The sequence below is a fragment of the Miniopterus schreibersii genome (assembly GCF_964146895.1).
Source record: "Miniopterus schreibersii genome assembly, chromosome: 6".
In the NCBI taxonomy this organism is placed as follows: Eukaryota; Metazoa; Chordata; class Mammalia; order Chiroptera; family Miniopteridae; genus Miniopterus; species Miniopterus schreibersii.
In genome coordinates this window covers 20,916,910-20,944,755 of record NC_138107.1, presented here as the reverse complement: position 1 = coordinate 20,944,755, position 27,846 = coordinate 20,916,910, and the positions used below count along the sequence as shown (strand labels likewise).

General features: G+C 45.1%; 1 protein-coding gene across 1 annotated transcript in view; it reads left to right on the top strand.

Moving 5' to 3' along the window:
- The window catches only part of GSTA4 (glutathione S-transferase alpha 4), a 60,777-nt gene extending 34,803 nt beyond the window's left edge, over positions 1-25,974 (top strand). The window contains exons 14-19 of the mRNA XM_081140614.1: positions 48-167; positions 8,258-8,346; positions 20,879-20,931; positions 21,766-21,898; positions 24,656-24,698; positions 25,775-25,974. Coding sequence (XP_080996740.1) covers positions 48-167; positions 8,258-8,346; positions 20,879-20,931; positions 21,766-21,898; positions 24,656-24,698; positions 25,775-25,897 — 561 coding nt within the window. The 3' untranslated portion in view covers positions 25,898-25,974. The remainder of the gene's footprint in view (positions 1-47; positions 168-8,257; positions 8,347-20,878; positions 20,932-21,765; positions 21,899-24,655; positions 24,699-25,774) is intronic.
- The last annotated feature ends 1,872 nt before the right edge of the window (positions 25,975-27,846 follow it).

Here is a 27,846-nt window from a genome sequence, read left to right as displayed (position 1 = left end):
GGTTGTGACCGCTACCGAGGCCCTGAGTTTGCTGTTTCTCATTCTAGGCATTTAAAACAAGAATCAGCAACATCCCTACAATTAAGAAGTTCCTGCAGCCTGGGAGCCAGAGGAAGCAGCCCCCGGACAGCCACTATGTTGAGGTGGTCAGGCGCGTTCTGCATTCCTAACGGCAGCGGCCTCGCGATGGGGAACAGCCACCATCCAGTCCCAGCATTGGCACGTGCCGGAGCTCGCTGCAGATTCCAGGCATCAAATGTCTGAAAAAAACAAAGTCGGATTGCCATCAGCAGCAAATGACGATTGAATGCAATATGAAACCATTTTGATATATGAAAATGTTTAAGTTTGTCAATTGTGGATGATGGTTACCACTTTTCTGAGATCAATGTATAAATAAATAGGAGACCGATATATTTTGGGCAGTGGCCTACATGGCGCCCTGCTCTTGCTGTCTGTATCCAGATCAGAACTACTGAGGGAAGGGTGAGCAGAGCTTTGTGGGGCAGGATCTTTCCAACACCCTCCTGCCCCCTGCCAAGTCCACCCCGCCATGCTGAGTACTTGGGATAGAAAAAAATTGCAAGTGACGAATTGTAGGCAGAGGATGGGTGATGCTAGTAAATCCTAAGGGGAAGTGTAGGGGACAGAGAATGTCCTGGGAACACCATTTTCAGACCCTGATTTAAAAACCTATACACACACACAAAAGAATTTGTACAATTAGACAATTATTCCACCTAACATAGCCACCAAGACTCGGTTTGCTTTGATGAAATAATTCCAAGTAATGCTGAGATTAAGATATAACCAATGACTATTTATACAAATTGACCCAAAGATTCCCTTGCCCTGACACACTTTCTTTAGGGCTAACTATTGTGTCCCCAAGTTGTGCAAGCTCAGTTGCACATCAGGGCTCTGGTAGGGGGTAGAGGGCTGACTTCGAGGGTGGGGATGGGGAGTTGACTTTGAGATGGGGTGACTCTTCAGGGTGATGTTACAGGCACAGCTGTGGTTCTCAGTGGGTGGTCCCTGGTCAGGAGCAGGGCTCATGCCAGTGGCTTGGGGTACAGGATCCCACCAGCTCTGCACTGCTGCTGGATGTCCCACCAGGCTTGATCAGTTTCTGAACATGGATCTATGTACACATCCTTGCTTATGAAATGACTTCATGTCCCACCAGACTTCAGGCCATTTCCTAAGGGCCACCACAGAACATGACCTCCTACACCACCTCCCCATTCAGTCTTCCTCCCCTCCTCAGATGGGCTGCTCAACAGAATTATGACAAGCTGGGCCACTCAGCAACCCCCTCCCTGCCCACGAGGGACCTGAGCTTCTGCTCCCAGCGTGGTCAAATACCAGCTTGGGAATTCCGTTTAGTTCATCACTCGTCTCATTCCCACCCTGACAAAGCCAGGGCCAACTCACACGTGATGAATGACAGAGGTGGAAAAGACTCCTCAGAGGAAACCCTGTCCCCCTCATGTGGAATGACTTTTTCCTCTGACTTCCACTGGAGCGAGGGTCTGGCCTTATAGAAATTAAGTGGAGAAAGAAAAGTAAATTAGTATTTAATGATTCAAAATCGTAAGCCCGTTCTTTGTATTATAATCACATGGTCTTGGTAAATAATTCAAACAGTTTAGAAGGCTTGTACAGTGAAAAATAAAATAATCCCCCCACTCCCCAGGCTGTTTTTAAAAACAACCACCTCCTAGGTTCTCACTCTTTGCCCAGGTCTGGGCCTGGCCCCAAGCTGGCACGCTCTCCCCAAGCACCCCCCAGAGGCATCTGATAAGGGCACAGCAGGCCAGGTTCATTGTCCCACAATCCCATAAGAACGATTTGGTGTCTTTCTTGTAAGTTTTAACCCATTTGTTGTTCCCTATGGGGTTCTCATTGGGCCCACTGTATAACTGTGGGTGCCCAAGGAAGTGAGCTCAGGGACCTCAACAGTATCTAGCAGCATTCAAGGCCCCACTTCTGCACTCTTGTTACCAGGGAGCCAGGAGCATGGACAGAAAAAGAAGGGTGAGGGAAGGCAGTGAGCTCAATCTATCCATAGAGACGGAGGGGTGGGGCCTTGAAGGCCTGGGTCCTCTCTTCCAGAAGACACTGGATGGAGAGCAGTTACCAGCCTGCCCTCCCACGTCAGGAGTTCAGCACTCTAGCAAATGAGTATTTCTTTTTTCTTCCTTTTTTTTTAAATTCTCACCTGAGGACATGTTTTTTCACTGATTCTAGAGAGAGAGGAAAGGAAAGGAAGAAAGAGAGGAACATCGATGTGAGAGAGAAACATCGATTGGTTGCCTCTTGCACACCTGCCCCGACTGGGGATCAAACCCACAACCTGGGTATGTGCTCTGACCAGGTGCCCAGGACAATGCTCCAACCACCTGAGCCACACCGACTAGGGCAGTATGTCTTTTCTTGGTGACTATGAATCTTCCATTTCAGTTAAAGCCTGTGTGTTGTTGTGTGTGTTAGTGTGTGTGTGTGTTTGTGTATGCATGTGTGAACAAAGAATTAAAACCTGGGCAGTGGCCCCATAATGACCCCTCCTAACTTGATGGTGATAATTAATCTTCCCTTTAGACTCCACACATGGGGTTGCTGCATGAGTTTCTCCAAGCAGACTGGAAGGAGAAAAGTTAAGACAAAGTCAGAGGTGCTTGTTCCCTTTAGATCACCGGCCTTGAGGAAAAGAAGTGATTGTCAAGTACTGCCGAGGAAATCTCAGAAGCCCCTAAATCAGTTAAGGACTTTGAGGTATAATCTTAAGAAAGTAGGGTTTAATGCAAAAGTAAGCTGTAATTCAATGAACAGTTTTATATGCAGACTGTTTTGGCACTCGAGCATGATATCCTGGGCCCCTGGCACAGAGTGCCCCAACCTGTATGTCCTGATGGATGGCAGGGGGCCAAGATCTGATCACCTCAGCCTTTGGGTCAGCTGGAGCCATCTCCTTACCTCCAGAGCCTACAGATACTACCATTCTTTCTCTCTGCCAGTCTGTGAAAGGTTGGGCAGTTGTCCTAGGGCATGCTGATGATGAACATGGAGTTTAAGTTCCATGAGTCAGGCTAGCGCTCAACGTCACCCCACTTTCCTAGCTTGGATTCTGAGTTCATCACAGCTTCTCTTAGAGATTTCCCCCAGGGTTGGATGTGTGTCAGCCAGCTGTCAGGAGCATTCTTCTTGTAAAATGACAGATACCTCTGGTTTGTATATATATCTCGTGTGTGTTTTGTAGTAAAATAGGCATAACATAAACTTTACCATTTTAATCATTTTTAAACTTGGCCCTTCTGTTCATCTCAATAGCAGAGGAGTGTCAAGAGGTGGGTTGAACTTGCATTGTTATTAGAAGGTGCATAACAAGGAAACTGGTGCAGTGGAGGGCGGGCCATCGGGGATGGAGAACCCTCAATTTTTTTACTTTAAGTGGGATTAGCTTTTCACAGGGCTGTAACATATCCCTAGAAGTAATTGCTATTTCCTGGTAGTCTAAATGTCCCCCCCACCCACTGTTGTCCCTTTACAATTGCAAAAAGAACCCGATGATCTAATTAATTCAGTTGATTTTCCTTTTAGGACATTGTGGTCAAGTTTAAAACTATAGTTTAGTTGCACTTGTTTTCCCAGAAGGCATTATAGAGAGTAGCTTTATGTAGTGATAAAGAGTTCTGTCGAGTGGAAACAAGCAGACAGAAGAGTCACAGACTGGAAGAGATGGTGGAGTTAATTGAACTGCATGACACCCCCAGAGACCCATCTACGCGTGGGGAGGGACACCCCCAGTATCTCTCTCAGTGTGGCCCCAGACCACCTGGGAGTGCGTTAGAAATGCAGAGTCTCAGGCCCTGCCCCAGAACTACTGAGTCAGGATCTGCATCTGAACAACATCCCCTGCGATCTGCGTGCCCGTGGACATTTTTGACATGGCTTTGTATTATTATTCATCTTTCCAAACAAGCACAGTCTTGGCTCCCCACGTAGAAAGCCATCCTCCCCAGGTCTGAGAATATCCTATCATGTTTCATCTCGTACTTGCTGCCGATACAATAGATGTCATCAAACATTTACTTTAAGGTCGACTTCAAGGCCCTCCCTCCAACTCAAACCAACCAGACACCAATGGCACTCAGGAGGACGGTTGTTAGGTTTAGGGGGAGAAAAGCATCGGGTTCAATTTGCATTTCAGATAAGCAAATGAATAATTTTTTAGTATAAGTACATTCCCAAATGTTGTGTGTATCCTATATTTTATCTGGCAATGCTACTCAGGAGTCAAAGTCTGGGGCTGCCCTGTCCACCCCCACCCCCCCAATCTCTCCTGCTTTATGTTTGAGACCCTCACTTGCTTCCGCTGGTGGTGGCTTTGGTTTGTGCTCTCTTCAAGTCCCACATTACGGCTTGCTTTCTCTCTCGCGCTGTGAGTGAGATGCACGCGGTGAAAACAGCATAAACTTTGACATCAGGGAGACGTGGGGTCTGGCCAGCTGGGTGAGTAGGCAAGTTCTATCTTTCTGAGCCTCTGCTTCCCTATCTGCAAGATACGGGTACTGGTATCCTCAAAGCCGCAGAGATAGCGCCTGACACAGAACACGTCTCCTTGCCCAGACTCCCTGCTGCCCTCGGCTACCTCTTGATAACTGCATCCTTGGGGCGGTTGTCCTTGGGTTCACATCCTTGAACAGTATCAACTCCAGAGAACTGGATGAGAGCAGCACTAATGGTACAAACCAGTGCCGTCCTTCCGTGGCTCCTGTCACTGTTTGGCCATGAATTCAGCTCCGATTTAGACGGTTCCTGAGTTGCAAATTTGAAATGAGATCCTTTATTCAAGTTGCTTCTAAGCAGAATATGGTAATTACATATATATATGGTGGTTATTTGTGCAACTATAGCAACAGTTTGTTTGAAAGGAAACATTGTTTAACCATCACTAAGCAACGAGTTTTGCCTTTGGTGGCCTAAACCGCATTGCTAACTAAAACATGTTTGCAGTACTGTTAATCCCGTGCATTCCACAAAGAACATGTACTTTTCCCCCCTTTGCTCCTTTTAACCGTCACTGTGGACATCACTAGAAGGCAGCAGAGGCAAGAAGGCACATTCTATTCAAATAATAATACATGGAATTTTTCTGTAGTATTTTTTTCCAAATGGGGGGCGGAACCTGAAATTGATGTATATATTTAATCTTTATTTTCACTAGGTTTATTATATAAATTGTATGTAAATTTGAATGTTGAGGTGGGTGTCTCCCAGAGGGGATTTTGAAATCAGTATGAACACTTGATTACTCTGATTCATTTTAAAATAAAAGTGTGCATTAATAAGTGGAGTCTTACAAATGAAAACTAAGAAGAGGCTGAAACAAAAAGATCGATTACTTTGCTAATAAGAAAAAAAAAAAAAAGAGGAAATTAAATGATAACAAAAGAACTCTAAGGACTTCCAGGTAGATCCAGGGCTGTAAACTCAAATAGCTCCAGGCTGCATGCAGGCCAGTGAGTGAAGTGGGCCAGTGGGTGGAAGTGCCTTTGCTTAGGAAGTTTGTGTGAGTGACAGGCGGTGGGCAAGGCCTGGGGCCCTTACCAGACGGTGGCCACTGCTCAGCTCCAGCCTACTGTTGAAGTATCTGAGCTTGCCCAATGGCTCCAGTTTTTCTGAAGTTTTACAAAAGATGCTGGATATCTAAAGGTTATGTGAAATCACCCCATTTTCAGTGTTGGCATCAATGTTTAGAAAATAACAGGCAAGTCAAATAGGCTGGGATAGGTGTGTCCTTGTGGATGACCACTTAGAGCCTATCTCTTACCTTCAAGTAAAATTGGGAGGTAGATTAATGTGTTTGAGAACAGGCTCAAATTCCCAATATCCTTTCTAGCTCTGACCTTGTGAAAACTGTCTACACTTCCTAAGCCCCAGGTTTCTCCCCTGTAGAATGGGGATGATCATGGTTGGTATTAGCATCAAAGGAGGGTTGTAAGGATTAAATGATTCTTAAAAAAGCAATTAGCATTGTCCCTGCCACAAAATTAGTCACTTAATAAGCCTTAACTAGTATAAATATTTTCAACATTTATTCATTCACTGAAGAAATAGTTTTTAAATGCATTCTACTGTGCTGAATGTTGGGCTGGGATACAGTGGAGACCAAGTAGAAGTGGTCCCTGGCCTCATGGTGCTTACAGTCTAACAGTGAACATAGTCAAATCATTGATGATAATAATAATTATTATTATCACGATGATGATGGGGACAGAACAGGTTCCTATGGGAGTTCATAACTGGAGCTGGCAGCACAGACCAAGGGGGTCGGGAAGTCATATCATCTAAGCCCTGTTTTGTCTATATATTTGGGTTTTCAACTAGAGATTAACAGATTTTTTCTAATGCTTTGCACTGTCTCCCTAAAACCTATGACTGTACTATCATTGTAACTTCTCCTGGCCCCAGAGGTAGACTCCGTCCCGCATCTCACCTTGTAGCCTGCCTAGCTGTACGGAAGGGTTAAGAACTGGAAGAAAGCCTAGCCAATTACCTAAATATTTGCTAAGCTTGGCCGATTGACTGATTGCTAACAAAGCTTGCCTGAGATGTTTACCGTCAGGGTCAGAATGCAAAGTAAGAAAACCAGCCAGACCAGTTGAGATTGACCAGAGGGCACTTGGATGGCCTCTGTGTGTACTTTCTCATTACCCCCCTCATTATAATACTAAAATCTCAGCCAAAGCAGGGTTATCTGCCATTCCCTGTACATGTGATGTAAGGAAAGCCATGTTTGTTTACTGGGCATGCTCACCCCCAACATACCTCAACATACCCCAACTAACCCTATAATACTACATGGTCTTTTGTTCTTGGGAGGCACTGCTCAGGGAGTGATCCCCTTCATTCCCACCCAAGTGGTTCTCCTGCCCAACTTTCTTCCTACCAAAATTATTCTACTCATCAGCATCATCTTTGACTCTTTCCTCCTGTTTATCCACTTGTATGCAACTGGTTCATCAATAATAATGTGCGCCTTGCTTGCTGGCTTGCAATAAATTTTCTACTAACAAAATAAACTTGGAGTGTTCTTTTGGCTGACACCTAGCAAGTGGCCAGACCCTGTTTTGGGTTGGTAACAATCTTATCAGGACAGTCTTGCCATGGCCTAAAACTCCATATGACCAAATCTTAATCCCATCCAAACCTTCATTCCCACCCAAGTGGTTCTCCTGCCCAACTTTCTTCCTACCAAAATTATTCTACTCATCAGCATCATCTTTGACTCTTTCCTCCTGTTTATCCACTTGTATGCAACTGGTTCATCAATAATAATGTTCTAAGTTATTGAAAGCTCACTTTATGCCAGCCAGCATCATGGAAGGCATGTGGGCTACATAGATTAATAACATAATACACATTATCTCAACGAGCTTATATTTAGTAGAGGGAAGACTCATTACATTAATAGGTAATTACTAAGAGACTGCAAGAGTGTTATAAGAAAATCAGCAAACTTGGTGGATAATTGGGTGGGAGTGAAGGGGAAGCCCATGACTGCCAGTCAGCCACTGACTTACTAGATCCTTCCAGCAAGCTATCCATTGTGTCCAACTTTGTCATAAGGAGGAGTCAGGGATGCTGGCAGGTTTCCATTTTATACAAACTGATCGTTTTGTTGGTTCATAGTTGCTTTATCTCTGTCTTTATGACATTTTGGTGGCCATATCTTGGCATTATTTAATACTGACATTATTCCTTGGACAGGAATCAACTGTACAAATGTAACACGGTTCCCAGAGGAAAATATGCTCTGATTTAGAAAATGTGCTTTAGAATATAGTTTCTAGAACCACATTCTAATGAAAACCTGGAACCTGTGTATTTATTGAACCAGTGCCTCCAGTGTCTGGCAGTAGCCTGTCCCTTTCACGCCCTGGCCCCAGAAGCTGCATTTTAAACTCTAACTTTATTGGCTGATCCTCCCCACAGCTGAATCATTTTGTGTATCATCCCAAATGATCTCTAATTTTGTGCTTATTTGTTTTCCCTTTGATTGAGTACTTGCTTTAGATTGCACTTCTGGTATCTGAAACTTTGTCTTGGCCTAGACCCTCTTTTTGTGAAATTCTACCTGGAAAGTCTCTCCCAGCATTTCAAACACTCCCCATCCATCATCTGCTCCCTCCCACCGCCACTTCACCCCCAAAGGATGAGATTCCTGAAGTTGGAGTCCTGCTTGCACCTATAGCTCCTCTCTGTCCATGCAAAACTGCACACACATGATGATGATGATGATGATGATGATGATGACGACGACGATGATAAGGACCATTTTAAGTAATTATATATCAGCTATTTTACACATATCTCATTTCACCCTCACAATAACATAGTGAGGTAGGTATTGCTATCTCCATTTTACTGATGAAGAATTAGGCTCTGAGATGTTAAGGAACTTCCCAAGTTTGCATACTTGGTAAGTGATTGAGCTGGGTTTTGAGGCTAAACTCGAAAGCACACATTCCTCATGTAAGGCACTATAATTGACGTGGCACAAGGAGATACTAAAGCAAACTTAAAGCCTATGCCAGGCTGGGCCATGCCAATGCAGGTTCTGCTAAGCACTCCTTGTCCTGTCCAGTGTGATCTAACGCAACACTGTGCCATATCGCATAGTGCTGGGCACTGTTAGGCTGTGAAATCTGTGAATCCTGCTCCCTTTCTTCCATTCATCTTTCCCTCCCACCTTCTGTTTTATAGAGGAAGTTCCCTTTTGCTTCATCTGTTCTCCAGATTTTAATTAATTTAATTTCTTAAGAAATTATATTCTACTAAAATCCCAGTATATGTTTTTATTTTATTTTATTGAATTTATTGGAGGTGACACTGGTTCATAAGCTTATATAAGTTTCAGGTGTATAATTGTATACTACATCACCTGTATGTTGTATTGTGTTCACCACCCCCATCAAGCCTCCTTCCATCACCATTTATTCCCTATTTACCCATTTCTACCTCCCCCCACCCTTTTCCCCTCTAGTAATCACCATACTGTTGTATGTCTGTGAGGTTTTGGGGGTTTTTTTGCTTAATCTCTTCACCTTTTTCACCCAGCCACCCAACCCCCTCCCCTCTGACAGGTGTCAGTCTCTTCCCTGTATCTACAAGTCTGTTTCTTTTTTGTTTGTTAGTTTATTTTGTTCATTAGATCCCACATATAAGTGAAATCATATGGTATATGTCTTTTCTCTGACTCGCTTATTTCACTTAGCATAATGCTCTCCAGGTCCATCCATGCTGTTGCAAAAGGTAAGACTTTCTTCCTTTTTTATGGCCAAGTAGTATACTCATGGTGTAAATGTCCCAAAGCCTTTTTATCCACTCATCTACTGATGGGCACTTGGTCTGTTTCCAGATCTTAGCTATTGTAAATTGCGCTGCTATGAACATAGGGGTGCATATATTCTTTCTGATTGGTGTTGTGGGTTTCTTAGGTATATTCCTAGAAGTGGGATCACTGGGTCAAATTACAGTTCTATTTTTAATTTTTTAAGGAAACTCCATACTGTTTTCCATAGTGGCTGCACCAGTCTGCATTCCCACCAGCAGTGGACCAGGGTTCCCCTTTCTCCACACCCTCACCAACACTTATTGTTTGTTGATTTGTTGATGGAGCCATTCTGACAGGTGTGAAGTGATACCTCATGTGGCTTTAATTTGCATCTCTCTGAGGGTTAGTGACGTTGAGCATCCTTTCATATGTTTATTGGCCATCTGTATGTCCTCCTTAGAGAAGTGTCTACTTAGGTCCTTCGCCCATTTTTAAATTGGATTGTTAGTCTTCCTCTTGTTGAGCTGTAATTGAGTCTTGATTGTTACTGGCCCATTCATGCATGAGGTCGAGCCTCAGGCTGGCTGACTGTGAGGATCAACCCTGACCACAGTTTCTGAGCTGCTGTGCAGGTGCTGACCACACTAAGCAGAATTCGCCTCAGCAGGGTCCGGCACCTGCTGAGATCTCCTTTTGGATATGCCACGTGTGAAGTTGTGAAGCTAATTGGATCCTGCTCTGACCCTGTCTGAAGTTGGCTGCTGGGTGTGTTGGTCCTGGGGCATCTTGGGAGGAACTTGGGTTCAGGCCATGTCAGACACTGGCCCTGTGTGTGACTGGCCCTAGGCAACCTGTTTGGAGCTACAGAGTGATCCACAGTTTGTGGTTGCCTCTGCTGAGCCTGGGTGTGCACAAGAAGGATCGAGCTGTGCACCAAGTTGGCTTTTACCAGCATCAGGCCCAGGGGTAGATTAGCAAAAGTCCCCATGAACTCTGAGGTCTGCCTCTGCCTGTCAGCTGCCTGTTAGGCTCAGTCACTGAAAGAGCCTCTGGTATTACTCGAGTCGCATGAGGCATATTCTCAGTGAGTCACCAGTAGGGGTGAATGGTCTTCACTAGGTCTGTGCAGGGTCAAACTCGGTGCCACTCACCAAATATCCCAGGGTATATCAAGTCTATCTGCTAACTGCTGGGTGCTTGCACACCTTTGTAATGGTGTGTGGGGGGGTGTTTCAGGGAGTCATCATGGTGAGACCAGCAGAGTTTATCAAGCCCAAACAGACCAAGACTTGGCTGTGTAAAGGGAGGGCTCTGCACCACTTGGGCTTACAAGGGAAAAATTTCCCCCATCCTAGAGCCACACAACTCAGTCTGTTCTAGATTCTGCCAGGAGCCCAATCTCAGCAGAGAGGGGTCACTGGGAGTCAAGAGAGGGGGAGGTGCCCATCAGGCTTAGGAGAAGGTAGGGGGTGACCCCTGCCCTAGAGCCACACAATTCAGTCTGCCTGGATTCTGCCCAGACCTCAGCAGGGTGGAGCCACCAGGAGCCCAAAGAGTGGGGCTAGCAGATCTCCTCTGACAGGAGGCACCAGTCATGTTCAAGGGAAAGTGGGGGGGAATGGCCCCTCCCCCAAAGCCTTAAAACTTAGTCACTGACACCCCCTGAGTCTGCCCAGGCCTCTACACCCTGCCCAAGGCAGCTAGCTTCTCAGCAGGGCACAAGCTCCGCAAGGTGTCGTGACAGAGAGTTCAAAGGGTGAGGCTATTGCTTTTCCCCGGGCTGATTCTTTATGACTGGTATCTGCCATATGGGAGAATGACTTAGCACAGGGATCCTGGTGGCTGCCCCCTCAGCTCTCTCCCCAGAGCCACAAACCCCAATCTCTCCTCACAGGACTCTAGTCCACTCTGCCCTCCCTTCACTGGAGCCCAGGGTGAGAGACTGCAGAGGAGATTTTGTGTGTTGCCCCTTTAAGAGGGTGCCTGTCTCTCTAGCAGATTTCTGTCTCTCCCTTGCAAACAGAATCCCTGCTGATTTTCATAGCCAGATGTTATGCGGGCGACTCTTCCTGGCCCTGGTGCTCTAGGCTGGGGATCCTGGTGTGAGGCTGAGACCCCACGTTTCTCAGGGGAACCTTTGCAACTGAAATATCCCTCCAGAACCTCAGCCGCCACCTGCAGGAGCGGGGCCAGGCCTTTTTGTATCTCCACCCTTAATGCTAGTCTGGATGTGACTTCTCTGTAAATCCTTGGTTATAAGACTTCTCTTCAGCTAGGCTTCAGTTGGTTATTCAGGCTGGTCACTCTATATTTTAGTTGTAACTCCAGCGTGGTCCTGGGAGGAGGAGAGTGTAACAACCACCTATTCCGTGGCCCTTTGGGATCCTCAATCCCGATGTGATAGGCAGTTAGACAGACACAAGCAGAGCAAGGACCATGGGTCAGATACAGAAGGTCACCAGGGCACAAAGCCCCAGGTGCCTAGCAATGAACAATTGTAGAATGGGACCCTGCCCCCAGGGTGGCTTGTCCTCCCCCAGCGTATCGCTGGTCATGTGGTTTGGACCCTCTGACCTTTCCTCCCTAGAGAGAACATCTAGGCCTCAGTTGTATTTCAGCTCCAGGCCCAGAAGAGCAAAAACACTACCCACAGCTGACCTCAGGACCAGCTGCATTGGACAATGAGCCCCCACTCTGGCGCCAGCCAATCAGGCAGTGGAGACCACAACCCTGAAAGGAAACACTTGGAAAGCTGATGAATATTCTATTGAGATCTTCTCCTGGGAACTCCTCTAAGATCTCCACCCTTAAAACCCTTAGGACCCAAGACCCAGTGTGCTCTCCCTCCCAGGAGCACTTCATGCCCCTTTCCCCTCCTCTCCCTCCCCAGGCTTATTAACATCACCTTCCGAGACCCTTCCTTTGCCTCTATAACTTGTTTCCTAAGCCCATTTCTTCTACAAATTACTTCTTCCATTTCTGTGATTTTATAAATAAATATTCTCTTACATTTAGAGTCTTGGCTCTGAATCCTTTCCTAGCCAGAACTCAAGTAGTGAGGCTGCTGAACCCAGGTCTGTTCGGACCCCATGGGTCTAGCACCCGGTGCCGTTCCCGCCGCCTACAATACCAGTGCATGCTACAAGAAAACACATTGACCCACAATCTCGGAACTCCAGTGCCCACCATTTTTCTTTATCTGTGCTCCTTTACATTTTTTCCTACATACATATAAATATCATATATTTGTAACCACAGTATAAAAATAATCGAGTATTCTGATTATTTTTATTAACTGCCTATCCAAAATATTATATTAAATTTTTCTAAATTTCAAACATAGTACAGGCTTAATGCACAAAACTTATAAAAGACAAAATGTATGTGCCCCACCCCACATACCGCCCCTAATTCCACAACACAAAGATAATCTTTGTTAATCATTAAAATGTATGTGCTTTCATAGTTTCCCACATACAACCTACAACCTAATGGGGTTAAAGGGTGACAGTTAAGAAGCACTGTGACAGGCAGAAATGTAATGAATAATATGTGCATATAGAGCTTTTTTATCGTTAGGCCCTGACCTAAGTTCTTTATATTTAACCCTCACAACAGATATATGAGGTAGGTATTATAGTCCTGTTCTTTGGATGGGGAAACTGAAGCACAGAGATGGAACTAACTCACCCCAAGCTGCACAGTATCAGGGGCCAGAGCCATGACTGAACCCAGACAGCCTGGCTCCAAAGGATGGGCTCGCCAACCGCCACACTGACACCAAACCAAGGTCTTACCCAGCCCTGGTCTGTGTGCCTGTGTCAGGGAAACTTCCAGCAAGCAGTGACACTTTAGTGGGCCTCAGTGGCAAGGAGGAGGGAGCCAGGAGATTCGGGGAGGCAGAGGGCAGATGGAAGGAGAGAATTCTCTGAACAAACACCCTCTGTGAAGGCAGGAGGGGAGAGGTGGGAAAGAAGTTCCAAAGGGGAGAGCACTGGGGTGAGGGAGGAAGAGTGGCTGGAAGGAGAGTGGGGCGTTATGGAGGGCTTTGCATTCTCTGTGCAAGAGTCTGAACTTCACCCTGAAGGCAAACATGGCTCACTGAAGAATTTTAAGCCAGAAAGTGACAGAATTAAATGTGCTTCTTAGAAAGACCCTTTTGAGGGCATTATGTTAAGTGAAATAAATGATACAGAGAAAGACAAATACTGTAGACCTCACTTATATGTGGAATCTAAAAACAAAACAAATTATAGATACAAAGAACAGATTGGTGGTTGCCAGAGGGGGAGGTGACCAACAAGGGTGAAGATGGTCTAAGGTACAAACTGATAGTTATAAGATAAATAAGTCCTGGGGATGTAATGTACAGCATGGTGACTGTTGTTAACAATACTGTATATTATATTTAAAAATTGCTAAGAGCGTAGATCTTAAAAATTCTCATCACAAGAAAACACATTCGTAACTATGTGTGGTGATGGGTGTTAACTAGACTTACTGTGGTGAGCATTTCACAATATTTACCTATATTGAATCATTATGTTGTGTACCTGAAACTAATATAATGGTGAAGGTCAATTACATGTCAAAAAGAAAAGGAAAGAAAAACCGCTTTGGCTGCCACATGGAAGATGGAAGAAAGGACCAAGGGCCCAAGCCTGGACATGCAGAGCCTGGTGCGCAGGATCCTCCAGGCACTGCGGGAGATGACCGCAGCCCGCATGAAGGGGGGGGGGTGCGAGCAGAAGCAGCGGGGTGGGCGCAAGAGCAGGGGGGCAACAGGGATGGGCGGGGAGGGGGCGAAGCCAGGGATGACGGCAGGCCCCCAGCTGGGCGACCGTGCGGGCCAGCAGCGTCAATCTCGTATTCAAAACCCGATTTCTGCTCGGGGTTGGGTTAGTTTGAGTTGCCTGAGGGGCACCCAGGTGGACGTGCCCAGAAGGCAGATGTACACGGGCCATGTGCCCAGGAGAAGGGTCTGTGCAGAGAGCTCGCCCCGACACCTGCCCGCGGAGCTCGGCTGCTGGTTTCAAGGAGCCCTTCTGGTCACCTGTGAGGGAGCTGCCCACTCTTTGCTCCGGGGAGACGTGGGTGGGGGTGATGTCCCAGGGAAGGAGGGTGTGAGTTGCCTTCCAAGTTGACAGGAACTTAGCACACCTCACGGGTGAGACACACCTGCCTTACGGATCTTTCCTTCTTCCTCCAGGAGACCTCCGTGCTTCCTCCCTCACAGGGCTAAGCCAAGCAAACCACTCTGAGCTGGGCACACGGCCGGGCCCTGCCTCTCCTCCTGACCAGGTTACCTCACTCCAACTCAGCGCAGAAGCCCCACGTTTTTACCTCTGATGGCCCATCTCCAACATCTCGATCCTCAGACCCCTCAAACTCAGCTTCTCAGGAACCAGACTCAGTGTCTGCTCCACAGGCTGCTCTTTGCCGCCCCCATTCCCTCCCCGGAGCAGGGGCAGTGTTGGCAGCCTGGGTGTCCCAACAGAGACCTTGCCTCTCCTTGCCCACCCACTGGATGAGACCGCCATGGCAGCGTAGCCCCCAGCAGCCCTGCCCGTCCCTCACGCCATCCTCATGATTCCTCGCCTCCACCACCCCAGGAACCTCCCCGCCTGCAGCTTCACTCCCCTCTAGCCCGCCCTCTACTTGCAACTAGAGTGCTTTTGTAAACATGCAGAAACTTCTGTCTTTAATGTGAACTTTCCTGCTTTCTTTCCTTTTGACACAGACAGGCCCCATCCAGCACCCTGACCCATCTGCCTCCGCGTCCCCTGCACGTCCATCCCTCAATCATTAAGCCCTCAGGACAGTGAGGCTCTGGCCGGCATCAAACCATCTTAGGAACAAAGTCTCAGGTCTGTTGACCACGGAGACAGAGTTTCAGTCAAACTGGAGGTAACATCTAGGCCTCAGTTGTGTTTCAGCTCCAGGCCCAGAAAAGGAATATGAGCCCACCAACCACACCCTTGCGAAGCCAGACAGAGCGGCTCCGTGGCTGACCACAGGACCGGATGGAAGGATCGACCACCCCCTACCCCAGCATCGACCAGTCAGTGAGACCATGACCCTGACCACGACCCTAACTCCCGTAGTCACTATGATTAATAATGTCTTCCCTATATAACCCACACCCTAGAAGCCATCCGGAGCCTCTTGGAGCATTTGCTCATCTGTGACTCTGGGCTTGGCGCCGTTTCCCTAATAAACCTTTTGCGTTTGATTGGGCTTTGATGCTCACAGGTAAAGGAACCCCTTTAGTTCAGTAACAGTTTTCCTAAAATGCAAGTCTGAATATCACCACCTTCTTTACTTCCTTCAGTGACTCCTGTGCCTGTAAGGGTTCCTCCTCACATCCTTCCTCACCCCAGAGCTCCAACCCAGCTATACCCTTGGGCACGGCAGGGCCTCTTGCCTTCCTCCCGAGCACATTCACTAGCCCTGCTTGACCAGTCAAGACTGGGATAGAGAAAATACAAGATAAGCCTGGGATATCTTTTGTGAAAAAAAAAAAAAAAATATATATATATATATATATATATGGAAACACCCATAAAAGGAGGAAACTTGTCTTAAAGGACATAGGAGCCAACCTGAAGTATCTCACAAAGGCCAAAGCTGGAACAATTTGAGCAACAGAATGTATTTTGACAGTATTAGATCATAACCCTTAGGATAAAATATCCATAAACCCATACTGATATAAGTAAATAATTGAATAAATAAATAAGGGAGAAGCGATAGCTTTTCTTACAGCAGAATCTCAATTCCTCCGTGTAGGGGGAATGAAGAAATCACCAGTAAGCAAACACTATAGTAGCATTTGCTAGGCAAGATCCATAATGGATGCTAAAGTTGGTGGGTGAAAGTTCATTGAGAAACAGAATATTTGCATAGTCATAAGTATCTCCCCATAAAATATTTATTAATTCCAAAGGGATAAATAGTGACATTAGAGCTGACAAAACTGGCAGACGCTACTTGAGTCAAAGGATCAAGGTTAGCTTCACCATTACTAAGACATATGTTGTCTTGGATATGATGTTATATCTGGAAATGATACCCCAAGATGGAAACAGCAGAACATCTGTGGTATTCTTGCAAAAATACATAACTTCAATCAAGCCACGAGGAAATATCAGGCAGAGCCATATTGAGGGACATTTTACCAGTACTCTCCCAAAGCACCAAAATCATGACAGACAAGGAAAGACTGTGGAATTGTCACGGACTGGAGGACACTATGGCAACTAATCAGTGTGGGATCCTGGCCTGGAAAAAAGACCCTGGTTGAAAAACTGCTGAAGCCCGAGTAAAGTCTGGAGTTTGAGCATTGTATTGATGTTAAATCCCTGGTTTTGATCATTGCACTATGGTTATATAAGATAATCATTCATGTTAGAGAAAACTGGGGAAGGGTATTGGGAATCTGTACCACTTTTGCAATTTTTCTGTAAGGTAAAGAATATCACCAAAGTTTAAAAGATATATGTTAAATGATTTATTGACTCAATAAAATGAAATCTGGGATTTGCTTCAAAACATTGCTGACAATTATTGGAGTAACGTGATGAGTACATTGAGGTCCATTATACTCTTCTCTCCAAATTTATATATGTTAGAAATTTTCCATTAGAAAAATAATAAATTTATATTTATATTTATATTCATACTTATTTTTACTTATTAAGTCTCTTCCATGTGCCAGGCACTGTAGTCAGTCATGGGCACTTGACAGCTCACAGTTAATGGGAGAGGGGGGACAGATATTAAACAAATAAGGTCATAGTTACATGATAGAGGAGGCACATGAGAGTATGGAGGGGAGAGCGTTCCAATAAAAAGAAACAGTACATGCAAGGGTCCTGAGGCTAGAGAGAAAAGCTAAAGTGTAGTCACTAAAGGAAGGGTCTACAAGTGGCCCAAGTAAGGCAGCTGAGTTCTTCCTTACCTGACTCAGCCAGATTCTTTGGGCCTAAAGAAGTTGGGTTGCAACAATATTCATCATTCAGTCCTTTTTACAAATTTGGATCGCTATCTCTCTATTTTTTCTATCTTCTCCTCTTTTCTGACATTACCCCCCTATGATACATTTTTCCCACAAGATTTTTTTCATCTGCCATAAACTTTACAGCAAGTCTCAGGAAATCCTAAATAAGCAGTGTTTATAGAAGCCTGGTTCCCACTGACCTGCTGGGCAGTCAGACCTGAAATCCCTCCTTTGTGCATTTATGGGTAACCTTGAAATGCAACACTGTTGATCTGTCGTTTGCTTCCAGATCTAGCATTGAACTCTGTGGAGGCTGGAGGCAGTGGGAGTGACTGTTCTCTATGGAACTTCACTCCCTTAGGAAGGAGAGGGCTGTCCTATATTAAGGCATCTAACCGACATTAGGCCATGACATTGAGGAGCTGAGCAGAGAGATGGCATGAATTTGAGTTAGATTAGTACTGACCTTCTACGTCTTTATAAATTTTCTTGTGTCTGTTTTACTTGGAAACATTTTTTAAATGTGTTATTTTATGTGGGTGCTTTATGTTCTTATTGTTGCTTCTTCATGTGCCCAGGAGACAATTTAAGCATTGTTTATTAGTTCCGCAAGGAGGGGTCTTTAAAGGAAAATAATAATCCAGAATTTTGAAAACTAAGGCAGAGAATTTGATGATATGGGGTAAGTAAGAGTGCTATTGTTACAGGCAATGTGAAAATACAACATTCCAGTGCCAGGGAGAGTGTGTGGGTTCACACTAAAGTTGCTTTCACCATTATAAATGCTGCATTAGTGTGTTCATATAGTAATCAACACAAAATTGTACTGGACTTAAATTTGGCAGGGTCACACCTTGAGCAATGAGAAGAAAATATATGACAATGGTGGCATGGCTCTTGAAATGGCATCTCTTGTTGGAAACCCATTGGCAGCAATGCCTACTGATCAGAGTCTGAACTCACACTTCCATAGCTGATTTCATAGCTTGTGTTCATATGAGCTCATTTGTGATTGAAGGCCAAGCAGCACACGACCTTTCTTCCTCTTTCTCTTCCTGCTCCTTCCTCTCCTCCTCACCGCTCCCGACCCTCCTTCTTCCTTGAACCCTTCTCCTGCTCTCCTTGTTTAATGCTTTGGGACCAAAAGGGGGGATTTCTTATAAAGAAAAGACTCAAAATGACTAGTGGACCTAAATGTATAGGGCTTTTAGGATAGGAAGGCAAGTGCCTCTGGGTTTACTTCTTAGGTAAACTTAAAATAATGTCCTCTTGAGCTGTGAGGTTCCCTGTCCAACAGAGGATTTGCCAATTCCTTCTTTTTGCCAAGTTAAATATTCCCCTGGGCTCCCTTGCCAAAGCACTTTCCCAACTTTTTTTGGCATAATCGTTGTGATTCTACTGTGTGAAAAGTTCTACTGCTTTGATAGTTCCATTTAAATAGTACAGCGTTGGGTTTTATAATCAGGATTGATTACCATGATCCCTGCTTATAGGTTAATTACTCGATACTGCTATATTGTAAAATGGCAAGCCCTGTGGTGAAATACTAAAAAATCTTGAGATATATAACCATGCCATGCCTCATGGAGGGTGTACCGGACTTTGAGCAAGCGGCCTATTGAACGATGAACTGTGCTCAATATACTCTGTACTACAACAACTTCTCTGGAAGCTCACTAATTTAGTGGGGGACACGGAAACTAGTCTCTGCAGGCTGTGAAAATTCAGTAATATGGAATAATAGGAAGAATCTGGTCTGAATGTCAGGAGAACTGGGATCAAATTCAAACTTTATCACTAACTAGCTAGCTCGCAAATGACACCCTCTCTTTGGTGTGTAGCATATTCATTACACTCTTGGAGGACTGACTGACTTCTCAGATGCCTTCTAGCTCTATAACTGGGGAAGTCTTAAGGGAGGAGCTACATACATCAGGCGCATAAAATTAGTTTTTAGAAGGCACATGAAGTCATCCACTAGGGTGCAACCTAATGAGAATCCATACTGCCGTGGAAGAATTACCAGCATAAAGAGAGTAAAACAGAGGTCTTATATAGGAAAGCCTCAGAATCTCAGCTGTCAACAAGTCTATTCTTCTGACTAGACTTAAATCCCTTAAGGGCAAGGAAAAAATCAGACTTGTATCTTGTTCCCAACCAACCAATATTGCCTGATACATGAAACTACTCAATGAGTGTTAGGTGAGGAAGTTTGAATGAAATTTTCGAAAAAGCGGAAGTGCATTACCTGTCACCCAGAAACAAGGTTCTAAGAAGGAAGATAAATAATAAATAAATAAATAAATAAATAAATAAATAAATAAATAAATAAATATTCTCTGGAACATTTAAACTCTTTTTGTACTGAACCCAGGTTTGGCTGTCTGCCGCAATGAAAGCCAAACTTATGAGACAGGCGCTGGTGAAAAAGGAAAGAGGTTCATTGCGTGCTGGCATCTTGAGAAGATGGGGGACTTTTCCCAGTCCTCAAAAACCCATCTTAAGATTTCAGTGCAGATGGAATTTTTTATAAGATGGAGAGGGAACACAGAACAAAGAGATTAGGAGGAGAGGAATGGGAAAAGCTGTTTCTCCTAAAAAGAGGGAGCGCAGGAAAGGGAAGGGGCTTCCTCCCCTCCTTTAGAGCTCTCTCTCTTCAAACAGGAATTAGTAGATTTACTGAGGACACCTGTGGCACCAAGCAGTCCTTTAAGCTGTAAGAAAAAGGCTAGATAGGGAATGAAAACATAGGGCTTTATTTACACACTTTAAGAAAACAGAGGGTTGGCTGCAGCCTTGAGAAAAGGCAGAAGACACAGCCTTTATCACTTAATTGAAATGTTAATTTATGGTTCCATTTTGACATATAAAAATTCAAGTTTCACGTACCTTTTAAAAATATATAACTATTGCATGAAGACAAATACTTTTTTTTGCTAAAAATTTTAACAACCACAAAATCTTGCAAAAATGCTTAAAAATATAGATCCACAATAGACTGTTCCACTGAGCAAGCTAAAACCAAAAATTACAAAACTTTTATCAGAAAATACCACTTTTAAACTATAAAATAAAATAAAATGGAGTGATGTAATTGGTAACAGAGGCCCCTGGTGGCAGCATCTTAGACTGTCACTGGCCCCATGGATACCCTGTGCTGGGGGACACACAATTTCCTGTCCTGTCTCACATGGAAAGGCTTTCCTGAGATATTAAAACTCCATAGCTAGAGACCTTCCCAGTCCCTTCCCTCCAATAACATTCCCCTCCGAATCATGACCTAATCATTGACATAAAGGCAGGTGGAGGTGAATGGAATCTCCAGGTTTGAGCGGTTAAGTGCTGCAACCCACGCTCTGTTCTTGAAGGCTCTAATCCCAGTTTCCAAATGGCATGATCCCACTCCTCTGTGTGCCCTGCCAAACTCAGAAATCTTAGCTCCTCCATATTCTGTACCAGACAGAGGTCATTCAAGGTTAAAAGTTCTACAATGCTATGGAATGAAGAACAAGAACTCCTTTACTGTCTTTGCTTTCCAGTTTGAAGAGCAATTTTTTGCAAAGTCCAGAAGACTTGGAAAAGTTAAGAAAAGGTAAGACTAAGTATCTAATTTGCTCTCATGAGGGTGTCTGTAAAGTCATAGTGAGGTTTGAACACCAGGCAACGCCTGCGTGTGTGTATGGTGGGAGCTGGGGTGGGGGTGGAGAGGAAGGAAAGAGGTTCCAGTGGAAGGGGCGGGCTCCTTGAGCAGTCTTATCACTCACTCAGGGCTGGGAAGGGCTTGAACTCTGAGTGTGTGCCAAGGAACGATCCCGTGTCCTGGGATGCCCCCTTTGCTTCCCCTGCCCCTCTGCACTGTGAGTGAGCCGTGTCCCTCAGGACCCCGCACAGCCTGCCTGTCCACAGACACTCAGGCACATGCATCAGGGGGACCAGAGCAGAAACAGACCCAGCAGTTGCTTTGAATTATCTCTTATGGCTTATTGCAAGGTAATAGTCCAACAATATTGCAGATGTTGAAGTACAGGGAAAGAGATCATTACCTAAAAATCTCTCTCAAAACCTACCTTAAATGCCATGAACACCTTGAGAGTTACTGTGGGAACTTCTCATTTGAAATAGCATCTGGCTGGGAGCCTGTTGCAGCCTCTCTCCAGCTTCTTCCTACGATATCCACGAACATAAGTCAATCACAAAAAAATACAGATACCTACCATGTGTCTGATGGGAAATAAAAAGATAAATGAAATAATAAGTTAAAAAATAAAAGGCAGGTTGATAAGAAAAAGAAAGGCCATAAAAAACTAAAACCAAAATGCCATTTTGTTAAAGTATTACCCAGTAATTTCAACAAACATGTTTTCATCCCAAGAGACTGTGATCCATTAGACATTTCACTCTACTTTTTCTTTTATTCCTAAAAAAGATGGATATTTGATGTTTCAGCAAGTGCCAATGGTCGAAGTTGATGGGATGAAGCTGGCACAGTCCAGAGCCATCCTCAACTACATTGCTGCCAAATACAACCTCTATGGGAAAGACATAAAGGAGAGAGCCCTGTAGGTATTTGTTCTGTTTTTCATCAACAATTAATAGGAACATTTTAGATTCTTCTTTGAATGAGCAGGACTGTGTTGGGGGATCGTGACCAACAGCAGCATGGGCCTTGGAGGCACAGCCTGAGATCCAGTCCAGCAGAGAGCACGAGGAGGAGGGGTTCCACTAGAAGTGGGGTCAAGCAAGTGGGATTATAGAAGGTTCAGTCCCTGGATGTAGCACAGGGAGTCACAGAGGTTTCCAAACACTGATGAACTGTGAAGCCAGGAGGATGGTGGAATCATGACTCCAGGTACTCAGGCCTTTAAAGAAAAGGGGAAAATCCAAAGGAGCTAATTTTCAAGTTCCAGAAGTTACAAGAGTAATTACTAGGAACCTAACTCAGCAACCTGTTGTGTGGACTGGCCACCTGATAAGGGTTAACAGAGGCTGGTTCTCAAGAGGCCAGGATTACCTTGAACATTTTGATATAGTACTGAAACAGCCAGATTTATTCAACACAACTACATCTGGCAGGGGGGGAGGGGGGTTGTCTCCTCCTATTGTAATGGGATCACATGATTGAAACTAAGATTTTGAAAAGAACTCTTGGCAGTTACTCAAATGTTACACAAAAAGGTATCACATATCAGCACCTCCCCTACTAGGTATGTGCCCAAGAAAGTCAAAACTAGATCCACACTAAAACTTGTACTGTTCCTTCACAAACCTCCTCCAGAGCCCTTGGGTGAAATCTTAAACTGGTCCCAGAACGTGGAGGGCAGGGAGAGACTGACGAAAAAGGCAGACCACTCCATATTGATAGGTGGTGGGTTTAATAAACAAGAGAATTTATTCATGAGGCTTGTCTTGGGCAACCACAAGATGAGAAGTTTTCTGCATCCACCTTCCAGAATCTTAAAAGGTGATATAGAGGCCTGAACATGCATAGTCCAGATGGTCTTATCACCACATTCCTATCTCAAGGCCGTGTCCCTGGGAAGGCACATGGAGACATTCCAAGCACAGGGGAGGGAGTGGGGAGCCTCCAATTGCCCAGGTCCAGCTCTCGGGTCAAATGACATCCACTTCTTTTCGATGACCGTCCCCAACATGCACACAAATGTTCACAGCAGCAGTGTTCATAATATTCAAAAAGTAGAATCAACTGATGAATAGATGAACAAAGGATGGTATATTTGCACAATGGAATATAATTTAGCCATAGAGAGGAATCAAATCCTGATCCATGTGACAACATAAATGAACTTTGACAATATTATACATAATGAAAGAAGCCACACACAAAAGACCATATATCGACAATCAAGGGTACAGAATTTCTTTTGGGAGCGATAGAAAATGTTCTGGAATTAGAGAATATGATGATGATTTCAGAATGTACTAAAAACTACTGAACAGCACATTTTAAAGGGTGATAATTATGGTATATAAATATAGTATTTCAATAAAGCTGGTATATTTATCAGTATTGTAGAAAATTAGAACAAAAGAAAAAAGTCCCCTATAATATGCACTGATTGGAATTATATAAAGAATCACACCAATTCCAGAGATATTTTAGGTGGCATCTTAAGCAGTGCTAACATGGCCAAAGTTTAGAAACATGGAGAGGGTTGTGGAACTGAATTCTGTGGGAAATAATTGGAAAAACTGCTCATATTGGGCATATAAATGGGCCTGGGTGGTGTAACAGGATGGGAGAGGGAGAGAGACATGACTGAGGTGGCTGTGCCAGGGACTCTCTGCAGATTATTCAGGTGGCAAGTCTTTAGCCTTATGGATCCCACTGAGTTTGTTCCCAGAACCAACCACAGCAGAGATGACAAACCCCAGCTAGAGTCTCAGTGGCTACTTGCAGGGTATTCCACCAATTTCTCTATGCTTGTGACTCTGGACACCTCACTGATATTCTCTGTCCCTAATTTGGTCATGTGTATAACACAAATTTTAGACATATATCTCTACCTTGATATGAAATGTTAAAATTAAGTGAAAATTATAGCTGAAGGACTGGCATGTAAAAATGCACCCAATAGAGGTGAATTACTTTGCCACTACCTCATGGTCCATTCTCTTACATTAAAAAAAAAAAAAAAAAAAAAATATATATATATATATATATATATATATATGTTTTTATTGATTTCAGAGAGAGGGACAGAGAGGGAGAGAGAGAGAGAAACATCAATGATGAGCGAGAGGGTCGTTGATCCTCTGCCTCCTGCACGCCCCCTACTGGGGATCGAGCTCACAACCCAAGCACGTGTTTTGACCGGGAACCAAATCAGAAAACACTCTCCTGGCCCTTGCGGTGCTGAGTTTAGGCACACTTCATATGATGAAAACCAAAACAGACATTGCAGCTTAGGTATATCTATACTTCAAAAATAAAGAGCCCCATGATACCGTGAATGTAAAATGCATACAATAATATAGCATTTTATGTTTTATTGTATTCATTAATTACTTATCCATTCTTCTATATGTATGTATGGTCTGAAAATGTAGTTGCCAAAATGTTATCTTTAGTCGGTGGTGCCATGTGTGTTTTTACTCTGTGATTTCCATATTGCTACAATAATTCTAATAAGTATCACATATTTCTCCAATATATTAATTATAAAAAACTCAAACACAGAAAAGTTGAAAGAGATGTACAATAAACTCATATACACTGACCACCTAGACTCAAAAATTAACATTTTATAATTATGTTTGCTTAATCATATATCTCTACATCCCTCTCCCCCCTAATCACTGATTGACCCCAGCCTTCTGGCCAGCTTCCCCCTGCTGAAGGTGACTCTTTCAGGGCCCTCGGGTGGGGAGGCCCCCATCTCCCATCTTGGAATCTAATATCTGGACGCTCGCACTGGTGATGTTATGATCCCATCACTGTTCAGGTCCTGCTGCCCTCAGGTCTCCAAAATTTGCTCATAGACCCTGGTCAGAGGCAGAAACAATCTTGTTTTGTTTTATTTTTAAATATATTTTATTGATTTCAGAGAAAGGAAGGGAGAGAGAGCTAGAAACATCAATGGTGAGAGAGTCACTGATCAGCTGCCTCCCCCGCGTCCCTCACTGGGGATCGAGCCCACACCCGGGCATGTGCCCTGACTGGAAATGGAACAGGGATCTCCTGGATCAAAGGTTGATGCTCAGCCACTGAGCCATGCTGGCCGGGCAGGAAAGAATCTGGTTTTGTCAGGGAAACTGGAGGCGGCTGCTCCCCCAAGGAGAGCAGTTCATCTTGCACAGTGAGGAGGACCCGGGTCTTGGCATCTCTGGCTCAGCCCCTGTGCCATTCAGTGTCTGTCCTGATTTCTGTCCTGGGATCCCCTTGCTCGCGTGTCCGTGTGTCTGGTTCCTGATCTGGGCGAGCGGTTTCCTCCCTCTGATTCCGGCCCTCAGCCCTGCTCCTCTCAGACAGTGTTTCTCCCTCACAGCCCCTCTCGTCTCTCTGAGGGCACATTGGTCCTGGCTGTCCCCAGGCTCCCCCTGTGCTCTCTGTTCTCAGCTCCAGCCCGGGTCTCTTACCCCATTTCCCACGGGGAGCCTCTGCCTGCGTTGCCCTGACAGGCGCAGGAGTCGCCTTGTCTGCAGGGCGCTGGCTGTGAGGGTTTGCGGGGGGGGGGGGGGGGGGGGGGGGCAGGAGGCAGGGCGGGCTGAGCTGGGCAGGGGCTCCCCAGCCTCTGGGGGGTGCTGCTGAGCTGGGCTTTGTCCCCTTATGTTCCTGTCCCACTGGGCACCTGTTTCCCTGGGGCTGATGGAGGGGCCCCCACTGCTCCTGGTCTGGGAGGGCCTCAGGCTCCCTGGCCCGTGGGGCGAAGGGGGGTGTTTGTCTCCACCCTGAGGCTCTGCTCTGTGCCTCACAGGCCCTGAAGACCAGGATCAGCAACCTTCCGACCGTGAAGAAGTTTCTGCAGCCCGGCAGTCAGAGGAAGCCTCCCATAGATGCGAAAAAGTTAGAAGAAGCCAGGAAGATTTTCAAGTTTTAAACGAAGCAGGCATGGCCGCCCAGCACGTGCAGGACCAAGCTCCTGCAGTTTTCCAACAATGAAATGCCTCACCTAAATTCAGACCTTGGCTCTTGTGAGAATAATAAGCTTTTCCCAACTAATTAAATAATAAACTCCCATGAGCAGATTTAATTATAATTTACCCTTGTTCCTTAAGATCCAATACAAAATCAGATTTTCAATGTCCTTTTATTGTGTCTCTCTTGGAATTAAAAATTAAATAAAATTAAATAGATTATGAGGTCTCTTTCTTTTTTCCAGGAATTGTCATATGTCTGTCACAGAGCTCAAAGAGTCAAGTGTAGAATTCATACCTGACATTCTCAGGTGTTCACAGGAAAAGTTCTACCTTTCTCGGGAAGGACATAGAGAATTTTTTTTTTGGTTTTCTTTAGGAGCCCTTTGCCTTCTGATAATAGAAATGTTTTTTGTTATGAGTTTTGCTCCTGTGCAATGCAATGGCTACATGCCTACTATGGACTCTTTACCATTCTAGGAGTTGGGGAAATAATGAACCAGGGAACAGACCTGCTCTCCCCTGACTGTTGTCCCTCACGGTCTGTGACCACCTGCACAGCATCGCTCTGCTGCTTAATGCTCTGTGGGGCCCTGGCTGAGCTTTCCCTTGGTTCATTCAGTGGCGCTCAGACCTGGACTTCCAAGACAGAGCTTACATGGATAAATTATATGTAAGTGAGTATATATAAAATCATTTTTCTCTGCCTGTCACTGGGCCAGGGTGGCTGTATTAGGAGTGATTTCTAGCTTCAGCCACACTCGGGGCTCAAAACGAACACCCTCCCTGAAAACCTGGGCTTTGGCATATGGAGTTCTTGGGCCCTAGAGTGAGCTTCCCCATAGTGGGGGGAGGGAGCTGAGGGACACACAGGGCTCCCTGACTGTAGCTTCACTCCCATCTAGGCTGCTGTCTACATGCAACCAGAATGCTTCCCCTAAAATGCACATTTGAGTATCACGACTTTCTTTAAGTCCTTCGGTGACTCCCATGCCTGTGAGGATGCCTCCTCACATCCCTCCTTTCCACCTGGCCATGCTGAACGCCTCACCTCAGTTGCTTCCCGGGGAGAGTTGGGCTCTCGTCTGTGCCTCCCACAGAGCCCTGTGACCCCCTAACAAAGCTGAATGCCACTGTGCCTCCTCCACTCTGCTGTGAGGACCTGGTGAGCAGGCATGGCCCGGCCGTGTCCCCACTGCTCCATCACAAATGGCGGTAACACCTTGCGCAACGCCACACACACCGTGAGGACCTGAGGGTTTGAGTGGGGGCTTTGGGAATTCCTCAGGATTCCACACTCTCACCTGCCTGACCTGTATATTCACTCACCCATGTCTTCATGGATTTATTCATATCGTTCAAGTGCAATATATGGACCTGGAGTGGATTTTGATGCAAATGAGCCCACTGTAAAGAAACCTTCATGAGACAGCGGGCGAAAGTAGAATGCTGAATATTTAATGAAATTAAGGCGTTATAATTTTTAGTGTGATTATGCTTAGAAAGAGTTCTTTCCTTTTAGAGGTTAGCATACTTAATTTTTGATAGATGAAGTGATAGGCTGTAGAGGATTTGCTTCAAAATAATCCCATAGCCCAGCCGGGCCTGGCTCAGGAGATCGAACTTCAATTCCCGGTCAGGGCACAAACTCGGGTTGCGGGCTCTATCCCTAGTAGGGGGCGTGCAGGAGGTGGCCTATCAGTGACTCTCTCATCGTTGATGTTTCTATCTCTCTCTCTCCCTCTCCCTTTCTCTTTCTGAAATCAATAAAGATATATTTTTTTAAAAATCCAATAGTTGTGGGAGAAGTAGGTTCCCATATATTAGTTTCTTGTGGTCGCTGTAACAAATTACTAAACCTGGGTAGCTTGAAACAATAGAATGTATACTCTCACACTCTTGGAGGCCAGAA